The sequence below is a fragment of the Macrobrachium nipponense genome, chromosome 11 (assembly GCF_015104395.2).
Source record: "Macrobrachium nipponense isolate FS-2020 chromosome 11, ASM1510439v2, whole genome shotgun sequence".
NCBI lineage: Eukaryota > Metazoa > Arthropoda > Malacostraca > Decapoda > Palaemonidae > Macrobrachium > Macrobrachium nipponense.
Window position 1 is genome coordinate 31,349,894 of NC_061087.1, and position 26,407 is coordinate 31,376,300.

A 26,407-nucleotide genomic window follows, 5' to 3' on the forward strand; every position below is an offset into this window, starting at 1 on the left:
TCACCTCCTTAGCAATTTAGGCTGCGTGGTTTGTGACTTCCTTTAAGATAAGAGCGTACTTCTCATCAGTCGGATTTTGTCTGAATAGTTTTTTTGTTCTGTTACTCTAGAGTTCATTTCCTTGATTCTCGAGTTATAGTACTAGCTGTCCTTGTGTGGAATTGCATTTGTTTTAAAGGTTTTCTTTGGCATGGAGGAGTTTGCTGCATTTTGCAACTCTTCACAAAATCCTGTTGGAGTGTGTTCTTTAGGGCTGGGTTTTGAATGTACTGTGTTGCCCGCATAGTCATATAGTTTTGAAATGTGGGCCAGTTTGCTAGGTCTGGTCTCCATCCTGCTGGAGGGGGTAGTGATGGGGGAAATTTTCATTTTCTTTAAGTTTGTTTCAGTTGCAAAGTGATCGCTAGTTAGTATTGGTGCAACTTTTTCATGAGTCAGTTTCTTTTAGGTTTCTGGATACGAAGCTTAAGTTTCGTCTGCCGCCTCTAGGTGCGCATTGAAGTCTCCTGCAAAGAAGGTGTTTTCTCTGGAGGCTGCACTGAAGAGATTCTTTCCCTCAAGGATTTTGTCATGCCCTTTGTAGATGTTGGTGTACGATGAGTGACGTGTTTGTTAGCCTTATGAGGACACTTAGTGTCTCAATCCCTTAACCGCAGTCTGTTTCTTATTTTTTCGGAGGGAATCGTTGCTTTTATTAGGGTGATCAGCCCTCTGTTTGCATCTGTATGTTGGGTTTTGTAAACTGTGTATTCTTGGAGTGTGAATTTGTAGGTTTCCCTAATTAGTGTTTCTTGTAGGAGGATGACGTTGTCTCTTTCTGAAAGCACTTGTGAATGCAGTATGGCGTATTTTGTGTTGGCACTGTTTATATTCCATTGTAGTATTTTCAGGCTAGTGTGTGAATTGTCTTCACTGTTCTGGGGGCATGTTTGATATTGATTATTACCTTCCATTTTAGGCTACCAGTGATAAGATCTGTTTTCTTACGTCATCTGCAAGGTTTTCTTTTGGAAACAATTGATGAAAGATGTCTATGACATTGTTTTTTCTATTTCCCTCTTGAACTCCTCTCGAGTGAAGATGAGGAAGACTTTCTTTAGTGCGTGCTCCGGGTGCTGCTCTGACTGTAAGCACCGGTGCTACAGTAATTGGTGGGGTGGGTGAGGGAGGGGGTGTGTTGAGGTGATTGGGTGGGTTAGGAAGTACGTGTGTTTTTTAAAGTGAGAGCTTTTGAAGAATAGAGGCGTCCCATACAACCCTTTTGAAGAATAGGGGTCCCAGTTTGGGCCTTATGAAGAATAGGGGTCCCAGTTTGGGCCTTTTGAAGAATACAGATCCACGAACACGGCGATTGGAGCTTCCGTAGTTACCTGCCACGGCCTTACTGTAACCCCTGTGGCTAGCGCACGCAGCGCAACATTACCTCTTGCCGAACATGCCGTGCTTGCCAAGAATCATTGTCCGCGGATATGTAGTCACTCCCATATGAGTATAACATTGGTACTGACAATCAAACAAGCAGTTGTTTGCTTATCTTTAGTTTGTTCGCCACTGACAACCAATCATGTTGTTACTTGTTTTCCTCGGCGCTTGTTCTCCACTAAATACCTTTTTAACAATATGTGTAAGTCTCATCGCTTGGCGATAGACTTTTTGTGTTCTCCTTACGACTGTCATTCGTAAGTATTTCTGGTTCCTCTCATCTCCCTTGGATATCTTAGTAGAGTGGTTCTTTCTTAACTAAAGGAGATGATTCAAACAGACAAGTTGAACAAAGATAACAACTTTATTCTGTAACTCCATACTAGGAGATGCAGCTCGGTCGGAAGACCGATATGTTTGATGGTTGGCGCGGAACTGCCATTCTAAGCATCGCGTCGATAGCGGAACATTAGCTATCTCAGCAATTCATATAAAAACATACGTAGTCCGCCGGCTCGGAAGTTACAAGTTTCCGGCGTAGGTTAACAGGTCAACCGCTTCCCATGGAAGTTGTTGTGCAAAGTTATCATAAACATAAAATGTTGACAAAGCTCTGAGCTAGATCAGGCTACTGCAGACAGCGCATAGCGTAATCTAGGTCTGCTTTGGTCACGTAGGACCCTCCTAATGCCATGACCTCAGGTCATGGGTTTATATTTACAGATCTTGTAAATTTAATAAATGTATTTATTACATTAGGCTCGGACTGCTACCTATTCAAGCCTTGAATAACAAAAAAAATTACTTTAAACATTGTTCATAGGAGCGTGCTCGTAACATACGTCTAGGTATAACATAATAAGTGATTAAATGCATAAAAAGGTTCTGTTACATACCCTTGTTGACATATTCATAAACAAAGATAAATGCATGGAAAATATAGATCCATGTTTGGTAATAATAATGATTAGGTACCCAAAAATAATAAAAAGGTAAAAATCAAAAGATTAACATGTATACATGATTAATATGATAACAGGTAACCTGATTAAGAATAATGGTTACTAAATAATGATTATAGCATGATCATGGATAATTGTTAAAGAGTACTTGACACTCTTTGTAATAGATAAATATAATTGTACAATGGCATAATAGTATAACTCTGGAAATCTGCAGAAAAGCAATATATAGGGCTGATATATTTTATTAGGTGCCCGAAAAATACCTTTAGGAATATATTAATGTATAATATTGGGCTATAATGCTTTATTAGGCGCCCTGGAGATAACTTTAACTGTTCAAATGCAACAAAAAGGCGTGAGTCTTTCTTTGTCCTACATTTTTGCCAGCATACGGACCGCTTTTCACACACAACACAATTCCAGACAATTCCCTAGGCACGAACTGAAGTGGCCAGGTTCAGGCGGCCCTAAACGCAAACGACTTGAGTTTAACGGGTACGTCATCTAGACGGGCCAATACGTTCCCTTGGAGATCCTTCTGTTTACGCCTCAGCCTACGCCAAGCAAAGATGTTAACGGCGATAACCAATATGGCCGTCACGCTGAACACGGCTAGCAGAATGTAGTAGCGAAGATTTTCTCCACCTGCATAAGTCGGTGACGCGTGGGTCATCTCAGCCAGTTGCGTCAAACGATGAGCCACTCGCGCGTTGTATGGGAGAGGTAGTGACGGGATGATTGTGGATGCCCACGTGTAGTTCGCGAAATACGCCTTCTCACGTATTATCGTGTTGACCCCTCTGACGGTGTAGTTTGTAGATGTCCCCGTACAACCATCGGCTGCTACGAAGATAGGGGCATGGGCGGTGGTACCGTCCGGACACACGACGTCGAATCCGGCCTTATCATAACGGATCCAGGAACCATTATTCATCCTGTAATTGAATTTATTACCGTAAAAGGGATAAAGTTTCCCCAGACAACCTTCGCTTGTATGAGAGAGAGCCGTTTAGCACTTTGCCTAACTCACATGAATCCGTTGATATAGGATAGAATTCAAAAGAGTCAGCTGTACAAATTTTATTATTCATGGCTTCTGAACAGTGAGTGAGTTTATCTAAGTCTTTAATGACTGTAAATGATTTCTTATCAGAAGAAATCAGTACATGCCCCGTTAAATTGGATATTACTGGATTTGAGTTATTCGTCATGAAAGTAGGAAACGGTGCTATTTTGTATGATTGCCAAGCATCGGAAGAATCAAAAGGAATTGTGATCATAATTCTATAATTTTCAACGCTGACTGATATTAGGCTATAATAGAACTCTACTTTATGGGCGTCTAATAAAGGAATATAACCTAGTTTCTCCCGTCCGTTTTCCAAAGTTAACGTCAGATCTTTAATAGGCATGAGGTGAGGAGATAACACACCCTTTGTTGCTAACGTAATTGCTTCTACGTAATCTTTTGACTTTTCAATAAAATGTGATATTTTCACACGGATATGATCTATTTTCGAACTATAGTAAGCTAACGTAGCCAGCAAATGTTGAACTTCCATGACCTGATCGATATTATTTGAATGTTCATTAACGATACTCATTATTTGATTGATCGAAGATAACTGGCTGCGAAGTTCAGATAAAGCCAATTCTGTTTTGTGTTGCAAAAACTCAATTCTTTTATTTTGATTATTTATCTTAAGGCGATTTGAGATTCCTAAGCCTAGATTCGCAACTGATCCTAAGATGTTTAGTCCAGCCAGAATAAGCGGGTTGCGGCGTTCAAGAGTATTGTGCCGCACAGACCACATCAGCAGGTCACGAGCGAGTTCTTCTGCCTCAGCGGTTTTATTTTGTATGTCATAAGACAACATCTCCGCCGACGGCTTAGTGTTTGAGCTAGCGAAATCTCTGAGTTAGCATGAAATTACGTTCGTGCATTTCCTTAAGGGAAATAGCAAACCTCATCAGGTCATTCTTTAAGTTAAGGACGTCATCTTCAGGCAAGAAAATCGCATGCATATCTACTTCTATAACAATATTACTTGACACGATGAATACATCATCTATTCTCTCGATAATCGAGCCATGATTAAATTCTATTTCTTTCGTCCTAGCGCTCTTTCCATACAACAAAGATTGTTTCTGAATACACAATATCACTCCTAACAATAACAGATTCATTTTTGAAACCTGCAATGAGTAAAACATATGTAATAACTCGCGTAAAAGAATAGGTTTACATACAATATGATTAATAGATATATATATCAATTATTATACAAGTTTCATAAATACAACCATTTTTTCCCTCACTCCATCTACCTTTCTTTAGATTCTGATATGTGCCAATGGGACTATTCTCACATCAGTGGGTTTGGATACATTTTGAACCCTAACTCTATTGGCCGTTAAATTTTCTAAAATGTTAAACGGGCCTTCAAACTTAGGTGTCAGTTTATAATTTAAACCTTTACGTACGTATACTTGTATGTACACCTGATCGCCCTCGGCATATGTTCTAGTTGGCTTAGCTATTTTATCATGATTTTTTTTCATTATTATTTGTGCTTCTTCTAGATTCTTACGAATTATATTATATCGACTTATGCTTGCATCCATAACATCCTTTAGAGGATTTGATAAATTAGTTGTAGGCTTTAAGATGTGGAAAGGCGTTCGGGCCGGGATACCGTACAGTGCCTCGTGCGGTGTCATTTTAATAGAACACATGATACGAGTGATTAAGTGTGCTTAGTACCGCAGGTATGGCAATGTCCCGCCCAGTTGGGGTCTGCCCCCCCTAAGGTGACCCTTAAAATGTTTAAAACCTTACGATTTGCCCTTTCCACTGCCCATTAGACTCTGGGTGATAGATCATGGTATTGATTTTCTTTATACAAAGGAATTCGCACAAGGAGTTAAGGAAATGATTATGAACTCCCCGCCCGAGTCTGAGATAATGATGTGTGAAATTCCATGTTTACAAATGTAGCACTCGTAAAACTTCCTAGCGCACTCGACCGCGGTTTTTGTTTTAAGCGCTATAAGTTCTGTATATCGAGTCAAAGCGTCTATAATTACTAGGAGGTGCTTATTTCCTCTGTCTGACTCGTAAAATCCTGTTAATAAATCTAAATGTACTCTTTCAAAGGGTTGATTTGGCACGGGTAAGCCCCTAGGCTGACAGGTGTCTTCGTGTGCCCTTTGTATTCTTGACAAGTGCGACAATTTGCTATGTGCTTTTTTATATCTGTAAGCATCGTATGCCAATAAAATAAGGATTTGGCTTCTGTGACATCAAGGTATAACCCGGGTGTCCGTGCAGTGGATTTTCATGCAACCATTTTTAAGACAGTGGGTATGAGTGAGATAGGCACCGCCACCTGGTTGTTATTCAACTGCGGTGTGTTGCGGGTTTTCCTCGTCACGGATCTACACAGGATATTGTCCTGTATGATATAATTCTGCTGCTTATACTTTAGGTATTCCTTTTCCTTCGGATTTCCGTTTAACGCAATGATGATTTTTTCTATTTGCGGATCTTTTCTTTGTTCCGTCTGTAATAGTTCAGCACTCCAGCCCAGATCTTCCTGTTCAGATATAGTTTTAACAATGGGCGTGGAGGTTGAGATATCTATTAATTCAGCTAATGGCTCGGTACAAGATGAAGAGGGGTTGCGTGATAATGCGTCAGCAATGATATTTGCTTTCCCAGGTAAATACCCGATCCTCGCGCCAAAGTCCTGAATGATCATGTGCCACCGAGTTCGCTTGGGGCTGTGGACTAAAGCCTTTAAAGAAGTCGGTTAGGGGCTTATGATCAGTGAGAACCTTGACGGGATAACCGTAATATTATGAATTTAAAGTGCACGAGTGAATTAACAATAGCGAGCCCTTCCTTGTCTATTACTGCATATTTTACTTTCGGAAGGTCCTCAGTTTACGTGAATAAAAAGCTATAGGGAAAACTGTTATCATATTGTTGAAGCAATACCCCACCTACTCCTAGGTCTGAGGCGTCTGTTGCTATGAAAAATTCCTTACCGAAGTCAGGAAATTTCAAGATAGGAGAACTACACAGTTCATCTTTCAATTTATCGAACGCCTGTTGATGAATTTCAGACCATACAAAATCTACGCCCTTTTTTATAAGATCGGTTAGGGGAGCGGCTATGATTGAGTAGTTGCGGATAAAGCGGCGGTAGTAGCCGCTACAGCCTAAAAATTGCTGTATTCCCTTGACGTTAGTAGGTATCGGAAAGTTACGGATAGCCGACACCTTATCATGGACGACTTTAAGACCTTCACTAGAAACCGTGAAACCTAGATAGACTAGTTCTGTTTTAAAAAATTCACACTTACTTATCTTTACCCTTAAATTATGCTGCCTTAATCTTTGTAGCACTAACTCCAATTTACGTAAATGTTCTTCTAATGTGTTGAAAAGATTACTAGGTCGTCCATGTAGGCATGTAGGATATCTCCTAACAAGTCTCCAAACACGATGTTTATCATACGAGTAAAAGTTATAGGAGCACAACGTAAACCAAAAGGCATACGCAAAAATTCATAATGTCCCCTGGCTGTGCTGAAGGCAGTGTATGGGATACTCTCTTGTTCCAACGGAATCTGATGAAATCCTTTTAGTAAGTCTAGGCTTGTGAAATATTTGTTCTGACCTAGTAGGGATAGGATATCATCGGTACATGGTACTGGGAATCTGTCAGGGATTGTTTCTTCATTTAAACGACGAAAACAAAAATCTACGCATATCCGCCAAGTTCGATCTTTTTTTCGGTACTACTATTAACGGAAAATATAAGGGCTGTTTGATTTCCTAATGACTCCTTCTTTTAACATTTTACCTACTTCCTCTGTTATCTCATTCTGAAATTTCATAGGAAGTCGGTACGAAGGTACATAGATTACTTTCTGTTTGTCCTTGAGCCTTATTTGATGCTCGATGACATCCGTTTTTCCTAAGGTTCCATCCGTAGTGGAAAAAACATCATGATATTTAGTTAAAAGATTCAAAAATTTCTGCTGAATTTCTTCTTCTGAATGTCCTTATTGATTTTCTTTATAGATTGCAAAAGGGGTTCATCCGCAACTGATTGAGCGTGATTTATCTCAGCTACGGTAAGAATGCGATGTTTATAAACTTCGGCATCCAAGATATGTTGATTTTTGTGGATTACTAAAGTGGTATTCAAATGATTACAGACTTCGATGTTACATTGTTGTTGTGAGCCGACTGTATAAATGGCTTGTGTGACGGATAATCCGTGTGTTTTCAGAGTTTCGGAAAGGATTAATGTTTCAGATCCTGGCAAGGTTCTCTTTACACGCACTAATATATTTGAAGTTACGTTAGGCTCGAGAGTTTGCGTGCAAGCTGATATTACGGGTGAGCGAGAGTTCTGTTGGGTTTGCCTGTATTATTTCTTGGTTTATGAGACAGGTGATTGGTTCCGTAATGTAAGTGACAACTCTGTCTGTCTCTTTAATTATCTAAAACTGATTTTAGGGTATTAGAAGACCTATAGAATTTCCCTTTGATATACACGCCGTGTTTTGCAGGTGCTAAGATAATATTTTGAGTGCCCATAGACGGGTATCCGATAATTACTGCGGGATACATATTAATGTTTTGTACAACGACAAAGGTATCAGCAAACATGCGCTTACCGACCTTGTACTGTACATGAGTTACGCCCACAACATTTAATTCATTATTCCCTATGCCTGAGAGCCTTATTCCGGACTTTTCTATAGGGAAATTTGAAAAGAGTAAATGATGAGTCCTTAAATCCATGATATTACAGTGGACTACCAGAATCAAAGAAGCAAAGTGAATGACTTATGGTCCAAATTTACTGCATGTAAGGTTGGTCGCAACTCGTCTTGACTAATAATTGCATGAATTTGTTGCAAATCTACGGGAACCTGCACAGATTTTTTTGATTCGGCCGTGTGTTTCATAGGAAAATCAATTGTCTCACAATGATCTGATAAATGATTAAACTGATTATTTGATACAAAAGATGTTGATATTGATGACCCAACATCGCCCTCTCCCCCCTTGGAGTGAACTACGTGGTATTTGTTTTGTTTATCACACCTTGAAAATTCGCTTGCCCTTGCGAGTTCTGGCTAGACGGCCCAGGAACAGAGGTACCTGAAGCACGATTTGTTTGTTTCTGCTGTTGTGCAGAATTTCCGTTTGGTTGTTTCTTCTTATAGTACTGAGGACCCTTCTTTTTATTTGCACTGGCAACTGGTTGCGTGTTTGTAGCATTCTGCTGTTGATTCCTCGAGTAGCAACGGTTATATGAATGAGTTGAAAACTATTGTGTATGAACAAAAATGCGTTCGACAGTCTGAAATCATGTGACCCTGGTCGTTTACAGTTATAACAAACCATCCCTGCAACTTGATTATTATTATGTACCACATTTACTTGTTGTGGCTTGTTCTTATTTTTGCAAAAACTTGAATGAGCGAAGGATCTAGGTCGGTACATTTAGACATGTGTTTTTTGATTTGTTTATACACATCTAATTCCGTACTGTTCGGCTGCAATTTTTTATCAAAACACCGTACTAACGCTTCAGGCAACATTGCAGTGATAGACGTAAGGTAGATCAAACGGATAAAATCTTTCACTTTGATTTTGGCACCCGCAACCCACCCGGAGTTACTTAAACTATCCTGATATTCATTTAGCCGGTCGGCAATTAGCGCCGCCCGCTCGACAACATTAAGCTGAGTCATGGAGGCTTGGTTAAGGATATTTCTCAATGCCAATACTACATCTAAAGCCTCTTCACCCCCATACACGGCACGTAATCTAATTTTGAACTCGTCCCATGTAAGCGCCTCTTGGAAAGAAACCCCCCTTCGATACGCACTTGCGTCTCCTTTTGCAAAGTCAATGAAGCTCTTGGCCTCCTGTAATTGTACTGCTGGGTCTGTGATGCTTTTTGCATTTAAATGAGCGTCTACAGATGAGATCCATGCCTCAACATTTTGAGGCAGGAACCCATTGACCCGACCTTAAAAAGGGACAATTGCTGACCTCGCACTAACGAGAGTCACCACATTGGGTTGCCAGTCGGAGGAGTTGCCATTTTAACTTTCACTTTTTTCTTATCACTTCTATTCCTTGCAATCCTATCAAAATATCTATAAGAGTACACTCGACCACTACGTAAACGCATAAGCAATGTACTGTATAAGTGTGTTATAATAATAGGAAAATCCCCCCAAAAGATACAAAAATACAGATAATATGATAAAATATTATACGGAGAATTCCTGCAAGAAACGGTTAATAACAACGAGAAGAGAAAAAAAAATTAATCTGCGGGCGAGAACTCGTAGTTGAAGATTGATTCTGTAATGAAGGAAGATTAATATGGCGAACAACTCACCCCCAGAATACTGGATGATCGACTCTTGATGAACAACACTTCACTGAGGAAAAGACCTAATAGATAAAAATGGTACTTAGCTCCAGATTATATTGCGAAGGATTGTTGACATGGGATGACGTCTCAGTTCCTGTCTAAGTCTCGCGTCGGAAGTCGTGATGACGTCACGGTCTTCTCTCGGTGCACGATGCGTGGAGAAGTCCAAGATTGATGACGTCACAGCCTCCGTCCTTGCACTACTGCCTCTAGCTGTACTCTCTGCGTCCTTGCTCGTGATCGGGTGATGTTCCCTGTGTTTGTTTTCTTCTTTCCGTTGATGTTCGATGCTGCTCTCGTCCGGTGTAGATTCTCGAAGATAAGTGACAACAGTTGCTCAAACGTCGGTGTTAATGCTTGTATTCCTCTCGATGAAGGACATAGCTGCGTCTTCATAAACTGTTGCGTTGATTGAAGATCCCGTTTCCTCTGTTTAGTTTGATGTTGAAGGTGGAAGTTAGTTCTTGTAGACCTTCGGTCGGCTGATATGGGTCTTGTTAATTTTATTCTTCGTTATACGCTGCCACCACATGTAAGTCTCATCGCTTGGCGATAGACTTTTTGTGTTCTCCTTACGACTGTCATTCGTAAGTATTTCTGGTTCCTCTCATCTCCCTTGGATATCTTAGTAGAGTGGTTCTTTCTTAACTAAAGGAGATGATTCAAACAGACAAGTTGAACAAAGATAACAACTTTATTCTGTAACTCCATACTAGGAGATGCAGCTCGGTCGGAAGACCGATATGTTTGATGGTTGGCGCGGAACTGCCATTCTAAAGCATCGCGTCGATAGCGGAACATTAGCTATCTCAGCAATTCATATAAAAACATACGTAGTCCGCCGGCTCGGAAGTTACAAGTTTCCGGCGTAGGTTAACAGGTCAACCGCTTCCCATGGAAGTTGTTGTGCAAAGTTATCATAAACATAAAATGTTGACAAAGCTCTGAGCTAGATCAGGCTACTGCAGACAGCGCATAGCGTAATCTAGGTCTGCTTTGGTCACGTAGGACCACCTAATGCCATGACCTCAGGTCATGGGTTTATATTTACAGATCTTGTAAATTTAATAAATGTATTTATTACATATGGACCCCAGTTTTATCCTTTTGAAGAATAAATGTTCCAGGTTAGTATGGGACCGCTATTCTTCAAAAGCTCCTGAAAGTGATGTGGGATAGGGGGAGAAGGAAGTGGGTTTGAGCCTGGTGTGGGTGTGTTGTGAGTAGCATGGTTTTGTGTTTTTCTGGGGTCCCTGTGATTTTTGCGCCTTTGTTCGTCTGTTGTGGTTGCTGTGGTGGTGGATTGTGTTGCTGGGTTTGTTTTGTTGAATCCTGGTCTCCTGATTTTGCTGTTGTGTTGTGTGCATGGTGGGGGGTTTCTGTTGTACAGTAGGGTCCCCAATTATGCGAGAATTTGGTCAATCCACAGCCTCGCATAAACGGAAAATCGCAGATTTCGATACACATACCTTATGGGAATAATTCCATTAGCGCCAAGGAAAACTGCAACTTACCCAGTCAAACTTTTTTGCTACCCATTTTCAATACTTTCTATGTACTATACTGTACTATTTTCTAATTTGAAATTGTTCTTATGGATAAATAAAACATTAAAAAAGGTTTTAAAGTTTTAATAAGTTGAAAAAGTTTAAAATTATACCCAGGATGGCGAAAACTCCCACACACAAACATTGCCACCATTGGGTGCAAGTGTACTGTACGATACAATCATTTACTGCTGTCAAAATCTAAAAAAATTTTGGATGGAATTTCCTCTACCCATCCTCTGCCAAAAAACCTTCAAACTCCTCAATCTTTTCCTCTGTGAAGAGTTCTTATGCAGAAGAAAGGTTTGCTAAACCATTTGAGGTTTCGGGGACTGGCGGATCATTCGTGTCTCCACTCCCGTTAGGCCTAACAAACTTGCTTATGAGCGCCTGTCTCAGTTTGTTTTGTGTCTGGATGTGAAGATCCGAATAAAATCTAATTACTTGGTTGGCACTCTGAACCATCTCAGCCTTCCGAACCTCGCAAATCTGTAATGATAAATGAAAAAGATACATTAAAAATTGAACTTGAAATGACAGTTTCTTATGAAGCTGAGATCGAATGATTATCTCTCTCTCTCTCTCTCTCTCTCTCTCTCTCTCTCTCTCTCTCTCTCTCTCTCAAAACATCCGTTTCTCTGTTCGTCATTTTCACTTATGTATACGTTTTCATCTAAATTTACTCCACAATAAAAAACAAAAACTGATCATTCAAGATTTGATATGAAATTACAATTTCTTAAAAAGAAATGATAAAAATTCTAAATTCAACATGGCAGTTTCTTGAAAAGTTTAAATCGAACGACTCTGTCTCTCTCTCTCTCTCAAATACATCTGCTTCTCTGTTAATCACTTTTACTAATCACTTTCATCGAATCTACTTCAGCAATAGAAATAGATAAATGATTAAATGCCAAAAGTTAGTCAAACCAAGTTAACCTAGACAGAAAAAATTCTTACTTCATGTTCAGCAATGACAGATTTCAAGTTGTCGACGGCTGCCAAAATGGAGGACAAGGCGCACAATGAAAGATCCTTAGGAGCAGCATCCTCATCTTTTGGCTGCTGCAGAGGTTCTTGTTGAAGAGTGTCCTCAACTGCAGCGGCACTCATTATGTCTTCCTCCTTTGCAGCTTCCCCTTCAGCATGGATTTCTAGGAGCTCGTCCTCGACCACGTCACCAAAACCTGTGAAGAAAAAAACGGAAACATTTTGAGATTAAATTTTGGATAAGATAAATAAAAGTTAGGTCAAACATTTTAAGATTAATTTTCATGTTGAGGAGTTATTCTACAGAAATCAGGACAAAATACGAAAAGTCATTAACTGTAGCACACCTAATCTAGCCACCTGTGGCAAGCCAGCCTCAATGGGTGCCGGTCCCAAGCCCGGATAAATAGGGAGGGTTGGTGTCAGGAAGGGCATCCGACTGTAAAAACCCACGCCAGAACCAATGAAATGAGTCGTGATATTGATGAGAATAGTGCTAGGGCGTACTCCGTAAACGACGCACAGACACATTGCCCTAACTCTGTGACAAGGCAGGGCTACTGCATCATGAGCGGGTGCAGCTAAAGAAGCGAGCTCTAAATAAAGTGATCAGAATAGGCCAGCTCAATATTGGGTCTATGACAGGAAGAGGAAGAGAGTTGGCAGAGTTGATGAGGATAAAGAGAGTGGACATTTTGTGTGTGCAGCGGAAACTCGATGGATGGGTAACTAAAGCTAAAGTAACTGGGTGGGGGATGGCTTCAAGCTAAATCTATAGTTTGGAGCAAATGAGCAGGGTAGGAATGGCGTTGGTGTAGTGTTGTCGGGGGAAATGAGAATGCAGTGACGGAAGTGAGTAGAAAGAATGACCGCATTATGAGAGTGAAGATATGTTATGGAGGGGAAACTATGAACATCATTAGCGCTTATGCTCCACAAGTGGGCTGCACAGAGGAAGAAAAGAGCCGTTTTTGGAATGAAATGAGTGAGGTAACGCAAGAACTGGAAGAGCAGGAGAGGACTGTAGTGGGGGCAGACTTTAATGGACATGTCGGAAATGAAAAGGATGTAATTGAACGTGTGCATGGAGGACATGGGATTGGGGAGAGAAACCCAGAAGGAGAGAGTATAGTAGACTTTGCCATGTCCTTTGATATGGCAATAGTGAACACATTCTTCAAAAAGAAGAGGGAGCACTTGATAACATACAGGAGTGGCGGTAGATGCACACAAATAGATTACCTCCTTTACAATAGATCAAGGCTGGTGGAAGTTAGGAATTGTAAAGTTATCCCAGGTGACCACGTGGCCCCCCAACATAGGCTCCTTTGTATGGATTTAAAGATGAAAAGAGAAAAGAAAACGAAAACGAATGGGGTAAAGAAAATCAAGTGGTATAAATTGTTAGGGAGGGATAATGATAAGAAGAGAGAGTTCAGGAGAGAGTGCTGGGAGAGGGTTGATCTGGGAATTGAAGATGTGGGAGAATGGTGGAGGCATAATGCATCAGTGATTAGAAGACATGGAAAGGAGATACTAGGGAAAACATCGAATAGTATGGGAGGAAAAGGAGAGCTGGTGGTGGGAGAAGAGGTGGGGGAAGTGGTGAAGGGTAAAAGGGAGGCAAAGAAGAGATTTGAAGAGTCACAGCTGCAGGAGGACAGAGAAAGATTAAGAGAAAGAAACAAGGAAGTAAAAAGGGTGGTAGCTCAAGCTAAGGCAAGAGCATATGAAGAGGTTTATAATGAACTGGAAACCAAGGAAGGGTTGAGTAAGATGCTCAAACTGTCAAAAGTAAGAAATAAAAAAAAACGAAGGACATCACCCATATTAAGCAAATGAAAGATAGGAATGGTACGGTCATAAAAAAGGAAGAAGACATCCTGAAAAGATGGAAAGAGTATTTCGAACAACTGCTAAATGAAGAAAATGAAAGACTTGTAAGAGAGGATGGACAAGGGAAGGTAAACATGGGAATGAAGTGATACTAAGCCTTAAAAAGAATGAAGGTAATGGGAAGGCAACAGGACCTGACTTAATCCTAGTCGAAGTTTGGAAAGCCTTAGGAGAGGAAGGGGTAGACATCTTGTATGATCTGATGGTAAAAATATTCGAACAGGAAAAGATACCAGAAGAATGGCAGGAAAGCATATTGATACCTATATTTAAAGGTAAAGGTGATGTCCAGGAATGCAGTAATTATAGAGGTATAAAACTAATGTCTCACACGTTGAAGATTTTGGAAAGAATCATAGATAGCAGGCTGAGAGAGGAAGTTAGAATAGGGAAGGAACAGTTAGGATTTATGAAGGGAAGCGGCACAACGGATGGAATATTTTGCATAAGGCAGCTAATGGAGAAATTCAGAGAAAAACAACGAGACCTGCATCTGGTATTCATAGACCTTGAAAAGGCCTATGACAGAGTGCCAAGGCAAGAAATATGGAGATGTTTGAGGGAGAAGATGGTGCCGGAAAAGTATGTCAGAATTATTCAAGGAGAGATGTACAGGAATGTGTATACTAGAGTGAGGAGTAGTGTTGGAGAGACGGATGGATTTGAGATAGGAGTTGGATTACACCAGGGGTCAGCACTTTGCCCATTCATCTTCAACATCATGATGGATGTAATGACCAGGGAGGATGTTAGAGAAGCAGTGCCATGGTGCATATTATACGCGGATGACATTGTGTTGTGTTCAGAGGGGAAGGAGGAGTTGGAGGGGAGGTTGGAGAGGTGGAGAGCAGCACTTGAGGAGAGAGGAATGAGAATAAGCAGATCAAAAACCGAATATATGTGTTCTAGTATTACTGAGGACGGTGGAAGTAGCATAAGATTGGGTGGGGAAGAAATAAAGAAAGTTCAGAAGTTCAAATACTTAGGGTCTGTATTGGAGGATAGTGGAAGCATGGACCAAGAGGTTAGACACCGAATTCAGGCAGGATGGAATAACTGGAGGTCTGCATCAGGGGTACTCTGTGACAAGAAGGTCCCTCTGAAATTGAAAAGAAAGTTCCATAGGACGGTGGTCAGACCAGCAATGTTATATGGAACAGAAACGGCAAGTATGAGGAAAACAGAGGAGAAGAAGATGGATGTAGCAGAAATGAGAATGTTGAGATGGATGTCGAGAGTAACAAGGGAAGATAGGATTAGAAATGAGTATATAAGAGGATCGACAAAGGTAGCTGAAATATCGAAGAAAATACGGGAAGGAAGGCTTCGATGGTATGGACACCTATTACGAAGGGAGGAACGTCATGTTGGAAGACATATGATGGAAATGGAAGTGCGGGGTAGAAGGAAGAGGGAAGACCAAGAAAGAGATGGCGTGATTGTGTAAGGGAAGATATGGAATTGAAAGGTATAAATGAGAACGAGGCACAAGACAGAAATCGATGGAGACGACTCATTCGCAATGGCGACCCCATATAAAAATGGGTTTAAGCTAGGAAGAAGAAGAAGAAGATTAACTGTAGCACACCTGGGACGAGAAAAGCTTCGTGCACGTTGTTGTTGTTGTTGTTTTTGATTAAGATGACCTTGTGTCAGCACGGGCTCTTGTTCACAGAGCAGCCCGTAATTCAGGATGGTGAGAAAGTGGTAATGGTAGGATATGGTCCTTTATTTGGTGATAATGCATGAGTTGAGTGTGATATTGGAAGGAAACATTTAATGGGTAAGGTTGTCCAACCTTTTTAAACCCTAAGGTGCCCTTCAGTGGTAGGGAAAGTGCGACAGTAGTGAGTGTTGGCAAGTCAGAGAGGCCAACAGATGGGAAGAAGGAAGGGTATGAGTCTGAGAAAAAGATTGCTAATTAGTTAGCCTGCGAGGTCCGTAAACATTTCCTTATTCCATTCCTATTTTGAGTGGGAGGTAGTGTGTGTTGTTGATGCGTGAGGCTGAAAGGATTGCTGTGCATGAGGTGAGGGAGTGATGAAAGATGCCCGAGTCGGGGCTTCGCTTCTGGATGTCGGGTGATGAAGGTTGATGTTGGCGAGTCTTTGCGTCAGTCATGCACTGGGTGAATGTTTTGTTGTTCTGTGTTTTATGGTTTGTATGTGAGTGGATAGAGGTGTTGGGAGGTGTGAGGAGTCTTGACTGATGACACCGAGTTTGGCTATTTAGGACAGTGTCTTGCACCTACCGAGGTGGTGGGTAGGAGCATAGGAAGCCTGAAAGCTGTTGGGTGTTGTTTAGGATATGTCTTGTTATTTGAGTGACTGATTGTTTGCTTCCCTCACGACTTTGTCTTAGTTGTTGTGTTTCTGGGCAGTGTAATATATAGTGTTCCAGTGGTTCTTCTGTATTTGTTTCGCAGTATTTACATGGTTTAGGGTTGCTTTCTATTCTTTGCCATGTGCATTGGTATCCGAACCTTAGCCGATGTATTATTACCGCTAGTGCTCGTGCCATGTTCTTCAGTATGCTGTGTGGTTGGAGTTGTGTGGTGTCTACATACCATTTTGCAGTCTTGGAGCCTCCGAAGATGGCTCTACTGATTTTGCTTTCCTCTTGTGTTTGTGCTTTTTAGTTGGGTTAGTGAGTGGTTGATTTTGATGTTGACATTGTTTATGTGTAGCCTGCTTTTTGCCAGGGAACCTGCTTCCTCATTTCCTTGTATTCCTACATGGCTCAGGATCCAGTTGAGAGTTATTTGTCTGTTTCTGTTTGGTGGTCTTTTGCCAGTGCCCATATGCTCATTAGGAGTTTGATGTTTTCTTTCACTTTGCCTTTCGTGATGGCTTGTATTGCTCCTTTTGAGTCAGTGTGTATTGTAGTGTTACCTAGTCTGTGTTGGGAGTCTTCCAGTGCTTTGGCAATGGCTATCAGCTCTGTCTGTAGTGTGGAGGCATTGTCGGAGAGCCTCCAGCTCCCTTTGAGTGTTGTTGAGTAGACCCCTGCTGCTGCCGCTGGGACGCTGAGGTCTACTGATCCATCTGTAAAGTATATGTTTGTGGCAGTTGTCAACTGTATTGCTTCTTGTGCTGCTTGCTTTAGCTGTTGGGTGGTGCATGCTTCCTTGCTTGCTGGAAGAATTGTGTAGTTTGTGTTAAAGGGTTCTGGTTCCCAGGGTGCTGGTTCTGTGTATTCACTGAAGGGGGTGTCTTCTCTGATGGCTGCAGCATGATTTTGCATGCCTACTCTTCTCATGTATCTAGAAGGTTGCCAGCATATGTTTTGGGAGGGTCTAGCTCTTCATGGAGATTAATGCATTTCCTGATCTCCTTTTTGAATGGACAGTCTCTGTCATTTTTTAAGGTTTTTAGCAGGATAGATGTGTTTCTCTGATCTATCCTATGAGTCAGAGATTGTAGTTTTGTTTCATGTCTCAGGATGCATAGGTTGGTCCACATTGGTGCTCCTGTAATGAGTCTTAAGGCATTGTTTTGGATTACTTCAAAACTTTTTTGTTCAGTACTTGTGAGATTGGTGAGGACTGGTGCGACATACTCTACTGTTGATCTCATCATCTGTATGTAGAAAGTTCTGAAGGCATGGTATACGGCTCCCTGCCTTAGCGAGGTGATTCTTTTCATGGCGTTTTGTCTGCATTTGATTTTTTGCTCAAGTGTTTCTATTTCATTGCGTGGTGAGAGTTGTATGTTAATGTTGACTCCTAAGTACATGAAGTTGTCTACCCATTCGATGGGTTCTCTCATGAGTTGTATTGGGTTCAGGTCTTTATTGTATTTGATTGCCATTGCCTTGGTTTTTGCGGTGTTTATTTTTAGTCCTAGGACTGTGCATTTGTTTTCAATCTGTGTTATTGCGATTTGCATGTTTTGGTGGGCTCTATGCCTGTCTGTGCTGACCAAGCACACATCATCATCTGCATTTGGCAAGTTGCTGTTAGCTAATTTCTCCATTAGTATGTTGAAGAGGAAGGGGCTGAGTATTCCTCCTTGAGGTGTTCCATTTTCCAGATTGAGGAATTCGGAGGTTGCTCCTTGAAAGGTAACTCTGGCTTGTCTATCTTGCATGTATCCTTTGGCCCATGCCAGAAGGTTGCCTTTAACTGCTTTGTCGGCTAAGGCTGCCAGGATGGCAGCTGCCCTGGCAAGTTTATTGGTTTTTTCTAGGTCGAGAAATACTACAATTGCTGTCTTGTTATTTATTGTGGCCATCACATCTGCTAGACATTCCTGTGTGCCTATCCCCTCTTTGTATGCATTTAAGCGGTGGTGTAAGGGTCCTGTTTTCCACAGCAATCTGTTTAACACCATTCTCTCTGCCGTCTTTTCTGTGCAGCTGATGAGAGAAATGGGTCTGTAGGAGTTGGGCTCCTTTGGTTTGGGAATTGGTTGTGTGTTTTGCTGATTACATTGTGTGGATCTGATCTGCTCTGTGTATGTTCTGTTTATTATGTGGAGATGCACTGTTTTTGCTGCAGTTCCCATGTTTTTTAACATGCTGTATGTAATCATGTCTGCTCCTGGTGCTGTGTCTGTTCCCTTTTGGAGGGCTTTGTCAAGTTCTCTCATTGTGAATGGTGTGTTCGTGTCATCAGAATTGTTGCAGGCTGTATTGATGATTCTCCATCTTTCAGGATTAAGTGCCACTTGCCTTTCTCGTGTGACTGGTGGTAGGTGAATTGATTTGGTCCTATCCGCAAAGTGTTGTGCTAGTCTGTTTGCTTCAGCTTGAGGGTTGGGATGGTGTGCCTGTGTTGGCCTGGTCTTTCCTGATACTTTGTTGAACCACTTGAACACCTCCGCAATGGTCGTCAGTCGAGTTGTTTCTGAGCACCATTTTAGCCAGGTTTCCTGCCTAACCTCCTTAGCAGTTTGGGCTGCGTGGTTTACGACTTCTCTTAAGATCGTGTGCAACTCATCAGTGGTGGTTTCTTCTGAATATTTCCCTTATTATGTTTACTCTTGAGTTCATTTCTTTGATTCTAGAGTTGTAGTACCAGCTGTCCTTGTGTGGGGTTGCATTTGTTCTAAAGGCTTTCTTTGGCATGGAGATGTTTGCTGCGTTGTGCAAGCTATCTACGAAATCCTGTTGGAGTGTGTTTATATTAAGGGCTGGATTTTGGATGTACTGTGTTGCCCATGTATTCATGTGGTTTTGAAATGTTGGCCAGTTTGCTAGGTCCGGTCTCCATCCTGCCGGAGGGGGTGGTGGTGGGGGAATTTTCATTATCTTTAGTTTTGTTTTGGTTGCAAAGTGATCACTGGTTAGTGTTGGGTGCACTCTCCATGTGCAGTCTTCTTTCAGGTCTTCAGTTATGAAGCTTAAGTCTAGCCTGCCACCGCGTAGGTGTGTTGCTTCACTTTTGTCATTTAGTAGTGCAACATCAGGAAATTCTTCCATTAAGATGTGTATGTGTCTGCCTGCTGCATTTGTGTGCTGTCTCGACTGTAAGCATGGGTGGTGTGCATTGAAATCTCCTGCAAAGAAGGTGTTTTCTCTGGAGGCTGCACTGAAGAGGGTCTCTCCTTCAAAGATTTTATCATGTCCTTTGTAGATATTGTGTATGGTGAGTGACGTGTTTGTTTGCTAGTCTTATGAGGACACTTAGTGTCTCAATCCCATCACCGCAGTTTATGTTTCTTATGTGTTCCGAGGGAATTATTGTTTTTATTAGGGTGATCAGCCCTCTGTTTGCATCTGTATGGGGAGTTTTATAAACTATGTACCCTTTGAGTGTGAAGTTGTTGTTTTCCCTAATTAGTGTTTTCTGTAGCAGGATGACGTCATGTCTTTCTGAGAGTACTTTGGATTGTAGTATGGCATATTTTGTGTTGGCACTATTTATATTCCATTGTAATATTTTTAGACTGGTGTATGATGAAATGTCATCAGTGTTCTGTTGGCGTGTTTGATGTTGATTGTTTTCTTCCATCTTAAGATGTCAGTGATAAGATCCCTTTCCTGATGTCAGCTGTTAGGCTTAAGTCTGGAAATAATTGTTGAAAGATTGCCCTTACAATTTTCTCTGGTTCTCTCCTGAAATCCTCTTTACTGAGGATGTAGGTGCCTTTCTTTGGTGCATGCTCTGTGGTGTTGTGCTGACTTTCAGCGCTGGTACTACCGTCACGGGTGAAGTTGGGGGTGGGGTGTGTGTTCATGTGATTGGGTGGGGTGGGAAGTAGGGGTGTTTTCGGAGTTGATGTGGAGTAGAAGGACATGGGGTTTGAGGCCGGTGTGGGCGTGTTGTTTGTAGCTTGGTTTTGTGGCTGTCTGGGGTCCCTGTGGCTTGTGTTCTGCTGTTGGTCTTGTTGTGGTTGTTGTGTAGGTGGATTGCGTCTTTGATTGGTGGTGGGGGGTTTCTGTTGGCCATATCTGAGGTCTTGGATTGAATGTCTGTGTTGCTGAGGGTGTTGTTGCTGTTATTGTGGAGGTGGGTTGTATTCTGGTGGGTGGTGAGGATGTGATGTTTGTTGTGGGTGTTGTTGTTGTGGGGGTGGGTTTTGTAGTGGTAAGTATTGAGGGTGTGATGTGTGTTGTGGGGGTATTTTGTGTTGTGGTGTGTGTTGGTAGCGTTGCTGTTGCAACGTTCTGGTGGTGGTCTGGGGGTTCTGGCCTTTCATTTGCCAAATCCTCTTTAGTCTCTCTGGACAGCCCTTATGCCAGGCATGATGCTGCTCTTTACAATTTGGGCTTTTTGCTATCGTCCTCTCTTTCTTTTTGTATCGGTCTATGCAATCCTGTGTTAGGTGTTTGCCACTGTAAATCCCACATATGTGTTTGTAACTGCATTCTCTTTGATGGTGTCCATATCGTTGACACTTAAAACACCTTAGTGGCTCTGGGGTGAATTCTTCTGTGGGGAATTTTCCCCATATTGGTATGTCTACCTCAGCAGGCCTTTTTCCCTGGATTTTTCCCTAGAAAGTTACTAGAACCTTTCGTGTTGGTTCTCCTGCTTTGTTTGTGCATCGGGTGGCGTCTAAAACAAAGGCGAGCTTTTTTATGGGGTCGATTGGAAGGTTTGTGGGGTATCTGCATACGAGTCCTTTCTGTGTTCCGTCATTTGGGTCCAGCACTTTGCATTGTTCGTCCTTTCTTATACGTCTTCAGTGTGTTTTGTCGGCAGGTATGAGAATGAATTGTCCTGTTCGGGTTGGTTGTGCATGGAATGTGATGTCTTTGTGTCTCTTTTCAATGGCTTGTATTGCTGGGTAAGTTGTTTCTCCTTCTTGTTGTATCGGTTTGAATCTCAGTAGTGGGGGGGGAATTCGGTGATTGATTGCATGTTTAAGGAGAGTGTCTGTGCTTTTGTGTTGTTTTCTTCATACAACTTTCAACTCGGTGTTGTCTTGTGAAAGGTCATCTTGTTCTGTGTCAGAGCTGTCCAGGGAGGGGAAATGTTGGGTGGGATGTTCTTTTGAGTGTGCAGGTTTGTCGTCCGTGCTATCTAGGGGAAAGTTATCTGGGGGAGAGTAAATCCATGGTCTCTGTGTCACATGTTCGTCTGTGGGGGAGCTGGTGCCTGATCTATTCCGTCTTCTGGTAGGTGTCATGGATGTGATGGGGGCTGAGGAGTCGTCATGGATGATGTCTGGCTGATTTTGTGGTATGGTAGAAGTTAAGGTTGAGGATTCCATGTCTGTAGAGAGGGTTTAGGATATTGTGAGGGGTATGAGTGAATGAGTGATTGGTTATGTTTTGCAGTTTTGTTATGTCGCCTGAAGGGCTTGGATGTTTTTAGTTAACTTGAAAATGTGGCTCATGGAAGGCGCCAGCCTATGGTTTCCTGTGCTACTTGGAATATAGTATTGCGACAGTAGGAAATTTTGTCTCTTTAGTCTTGCTTCTGTTTGAGTTTTTAGACCTCAAGGGCTACCAAATTTTCCACAAGAGAGACGGTGTTAGTGTGGGAAGGTTATTTTTCTAGAGAGAAAGAAGTGTGAAATGAGAATTGAAATTACTTATAAAAACAGTGAGAGAGCTCTCTTCAAGTCTTATGGTTTCTTGCTTAGCGCACCGACTATACGTAGAGTCAGCAGGGCTAAATGCAGGGAGAGTATGCAAAGATACTGCAAAATGATTGGCCTAATGGCTGAGAAAGGCACAAGCTTGCAAACTCCTCCAAAGAAGCTTGTAGGTTTTAGTCCTGGCTTCTCATTGGTTGGCAGCTGCAGGTGGGAAGAGTCTGGGCGGAGCTGGAATCTGGGTGGAGTCTGCAAGATGTATGCGCGGAGAAGTTACTGCATCGAGTGCCGAGCAAGCAACTGATTCGTGACAGCGGCTGAAAAGAACATCAGCTGATCGCTGGACTGGTTGGGCAGTAGACGTTTGGATTGACGAGGTCGGGGGGGCAACTTCAACCAGCCATCCCTTACAGTTGCCACATTTATAATTTATATTTCTCCATGCTGCATGTCTAATGGTAAATTGCCGCCAGTACTGGTGCACTGTGAGGAAATCCTCCATCGGCTCATCCACATCAGAATCTTCTTCAGTGATCTGTTGAAGCTCCACATAACTCTGTACACTTCCGAAAATCTCTGAATACGGTCTGGTGATACAGAGCCTTAACACAAGTGATGATCTGTAAATATGAAATAAAAAGGACTAAGACAATTTGTTTAATTTGCCCTCGAAAACTCACACAATTTTTTGTTTAATTTGCACAAGAAAACTCACACAATTTTTATAATTTGCCCAGAAAACTCACTCTCTCTCTCTCTCTCTCTCCTCTTCTCTCTCTCTCTCTCTCTCTATCTCTCTCTCTCCTCTCTCTCTCTCTCTCTCTCTCCACACACACACAATTTATTTTGTTTAATTTCCCCTGGAAAACACACTTTTTTTTATTAGCCGTCGAAATCTCTCTCTCTCTCTCTCACATACGCACACATACAATTTATTTTGTTTAATTTCCTCTAGAAAACTTTTTTTAATTAGCCATCGAAATCTCTCTCTCTCTCTCTCTCTCTCTCTCTCTCTCTGTGTGTGTGTGGGAAATTTGTTTCACTCAGTGGGAAGATTGAAGGAATATACTCTACAAAATTACAAGGGTAATTCCTTCCACCGAGTGTTCTCTGGTAATAAAGTAAATTGTATGAAACGGGCTGTTAAGCGCACAATTCTTCAGTGTGCTTAACGTGTTTTCAGACTTGTGTCAGAAAATCCAAAGGATTAATAATTGCTTTGTAAGTTTAAGTAGGCTAGTTAGATTTAGGTAAGAGTAATTTAGGTAAATGCAATTAATCTAATGAGTACTATGAATAAATTAAACTAAGGCCATAAAATTCCCAGGGCAGTTCAGTTTGGTCCCGGGATTCAATTAAGTTCCGACCCGGTTAAAGTAAAATTAGTAAAATAGTAATGCTAAGTAAACAGACAGACCTAATTTTGACTAAATTTTCTACTACGCCCATGTAATTATATAAACCCCTGTAAAATTGTTCAATCTTAGTCTATGCCTGAATAATTCTCACAAACTCCAATATTACAATAGCCTAACTACGTAAAAGGGCTCAAAATTTAGTTAAGAGAAAGAAAACGAAAACCGTGCATTACGTCTTAACTAAGTTAAGTTAAACGTTAATAGACGAAACCGCTTCCTAACGAATGACCGTTGGCTCAAATCAGCCGTCCAATCATGGCAGCCATAGCCTTTGTGGAAAATTGGTATGTTGACCTACCTTTAAGTTAAGCCCAGTTTGGACACACACCTCTTAATTCACTCCTAAACTAAAAAACAAATCCTATATATTTAATCAGCAAACCCAGCGACCTCTAATTATATTCGTGGAAATAAATGGGTACGTTGATAAGAAATGTTATTCTACTTACCGACTCTTTCCGAAATTCCGACGACAGTTTAGTATGAATGGCCGTTTCAAAGTTTGGTTGCAGATAAGGATTCGGATAGGATATGGGTTAGGATAGGTACAAATAGGAAAGGAGATCATACAAACCAATTATCTTAAGGGTTATTAATTTCTAAAATCCTACGCTACGTAAATTAAACTCAAGACAAAGTTGACAAAACAAGTTGTCGCCCGTCTACCATGCTATCCGTTTGAACAAGGCCTAAAAAACCGGCGCTCAGCCTATAGCTACCAAAAAAAAAACCTATGCCAGGTCAATGGTTCCGATCACTCCATAAATCAATTAAATAATTTCTTAACTAATTTCAAGGGACAGTTGAATATTTATTAAATCTATCTATCAAATATTTTAAGTGCTATGTAAAATTAATCAGTATTCAAAATATAGTATTAAAATTTCTGCAGAGCTTATACTAAAACAAATGGGGTATACTAGTGATTTGTAGCTCTTAGCAGTGACTTTGTTAAAAGTTAGAAAATGGATATGTACAAATAAATTTACAACACACACTCTCTCTCTCTCTCTCTCTCTCTCTCTCTCTCTCTACTCTCTCTCTCTCTCTCTCTCTCTCTCTCTATAATTAGGCAACTCACCTGGTCTAAAGGTTGAAGGAGTAAGTGGTGTTAGGAGGAAGAAAGACAACACGAACGTTTGGGTGAAGGCCATCCAAAAACGAAGGGTGTGCTGGGCAGTTGTCCAGAGTCAAGATGACCTTGAATTCACGCCCATTCAGAAGGCATTTCCGACGGGCGTCGGACACAAAACAGTTGAGGAGCCAATCTTGCGAAATTGTTGATGTTATCCATGCCTTTTTAGATGAACTCCAGTACACTGGTGCATCTTTCATATCAGAAAGATGGTTGTAGCATCGAGGGTGTTTGGCTGTGTGCACAACAAGGGGCTTCATCCTGTGTGCACCAGTACTGTTCACACAAAACAGCACAGCGAGCCTGGATTTATCAGCTTTCCTCCCACGAACCTGCTTGACTTTTTTGGCCAGGAAAGTTGACTTTGTCATCCTTTTGTACTGGAGGCCTGCCTCATCCCTGTTATAAATGGCATCCGGGAGGTATCTTCCCTTTTCAATGATTCCCTTCAGGAGGCTAGGGAATTCCTTGGCCACCAATTCATCCGTAGAATTCTTTTCCCCCATCATGTGAAGGTGATGGATGCCCTTTCTCTCTAAGAAACGATAAAGCCACCTATTTGATTCCTTAAAGCCATAGGGGAACACGTTTTTTTTACATATCAACACTTAGAAGATTTTGGCTTGATTAATTATAGTCTTCTTGTCAAGGTCAACACCCTCACTCTCCTTCCTGCTGATCCATAACATAAGAAATCTCTCCATCTTGATCAGCTCCTTGCTACACGTCGATGCATAACTTGTGGAATCAAACCTTGATAAACCATAAGAGTCACACATCTTCAAGATCTGCTGCTTATTCTTCAAGATACACCTTACTGTTGATTTGCTCATGTTCAGCTGGTGGCCAACTGAACAGTTGCTTTTTCCTTCTTCCTATAACTTAAAGACAAGTTTCTTAGTCTCCAGTTAGAAAATAGGTATATTTTCTAACTGGAGACCATAAAGGCCTATTCTCTAAAACCTATTCTCTAACTAAAGTCTTAGCCTTAGTTAGAGAATAGGCCTTCCTCTGACTTCTGGGCAGATGCAGACATGATGCGTATAATCGGAATACACTTCGCTGATCTGAAGAATGCAGGTAATGAGAACTAGCACGTGACTGAGTCTGAGAACAATAGCGATGGTGATGATGTTATTCATACACACTGCCCTATAACGTCACAAATGCACGAGGCGGAGCCTTCCGTCTTAGCCAATGGCAGAGCAGGAAATATTTCTCTCGCATTCCCTCCACCCCCTTCTCACAGACATCAGCGAACACCCACCCCCTAAAATACTGGAAAAGACAAGATTTGATGCATTTTGTGGCACATAACTCACAGAAGTTGAACAGCTTTGCACACAGAAAATCTATTTTTTATAGAACTGGCGACCTCATAAAAGGGGAATCGCACAATTCGAACACGCATATTTCGGGACTGGACTGTACTTGTCCCAGGTCATGTACTTGATTTTTGTGGTGTTGTGAATGGGATATGCATTGTGGGTGCTGTTGTTGCGGGAGCGGGTTGTGTTGTAGTTGGAGTAGGTGTTGTAGGCATGATGTGTGTTGGGATTGGCGGTATTGCTGTA

The 26,407-nt window shown here is 41.5% G+C and overlaps 1 protein-coding gene across 1 annotated transcript; it reads right to left on the reverse strand.

Moving 5' to 3' along the window:
* Positions 1–24,784: 24,784 nt before the first annotated feature.
* On the reverse strand, positions 24,785–25,339 carry LOC135208433 (tigger transposable element-derived protein 1-like). The gene has a single exon (XM_064240605.1). It carries the CDS (start codon positions 25,337–25,339, stop codon positions 24,785–24,787), a length of 555 nt encoding a protein of 184 aa, XP_064096675.1.
* Between the last annotated feature and the right edge of the window lie 1,068 nt (positions 25,340–26,407).

Coding starts and splice junctions, on each gene's coding strand:
- LOC135208433 (XM_064240605.1), bottom strand. CDS start 25,339: ATGGGGGAAAAGAATTCTACGGATGAATTGGTGGCCAAGGAATTCCCT.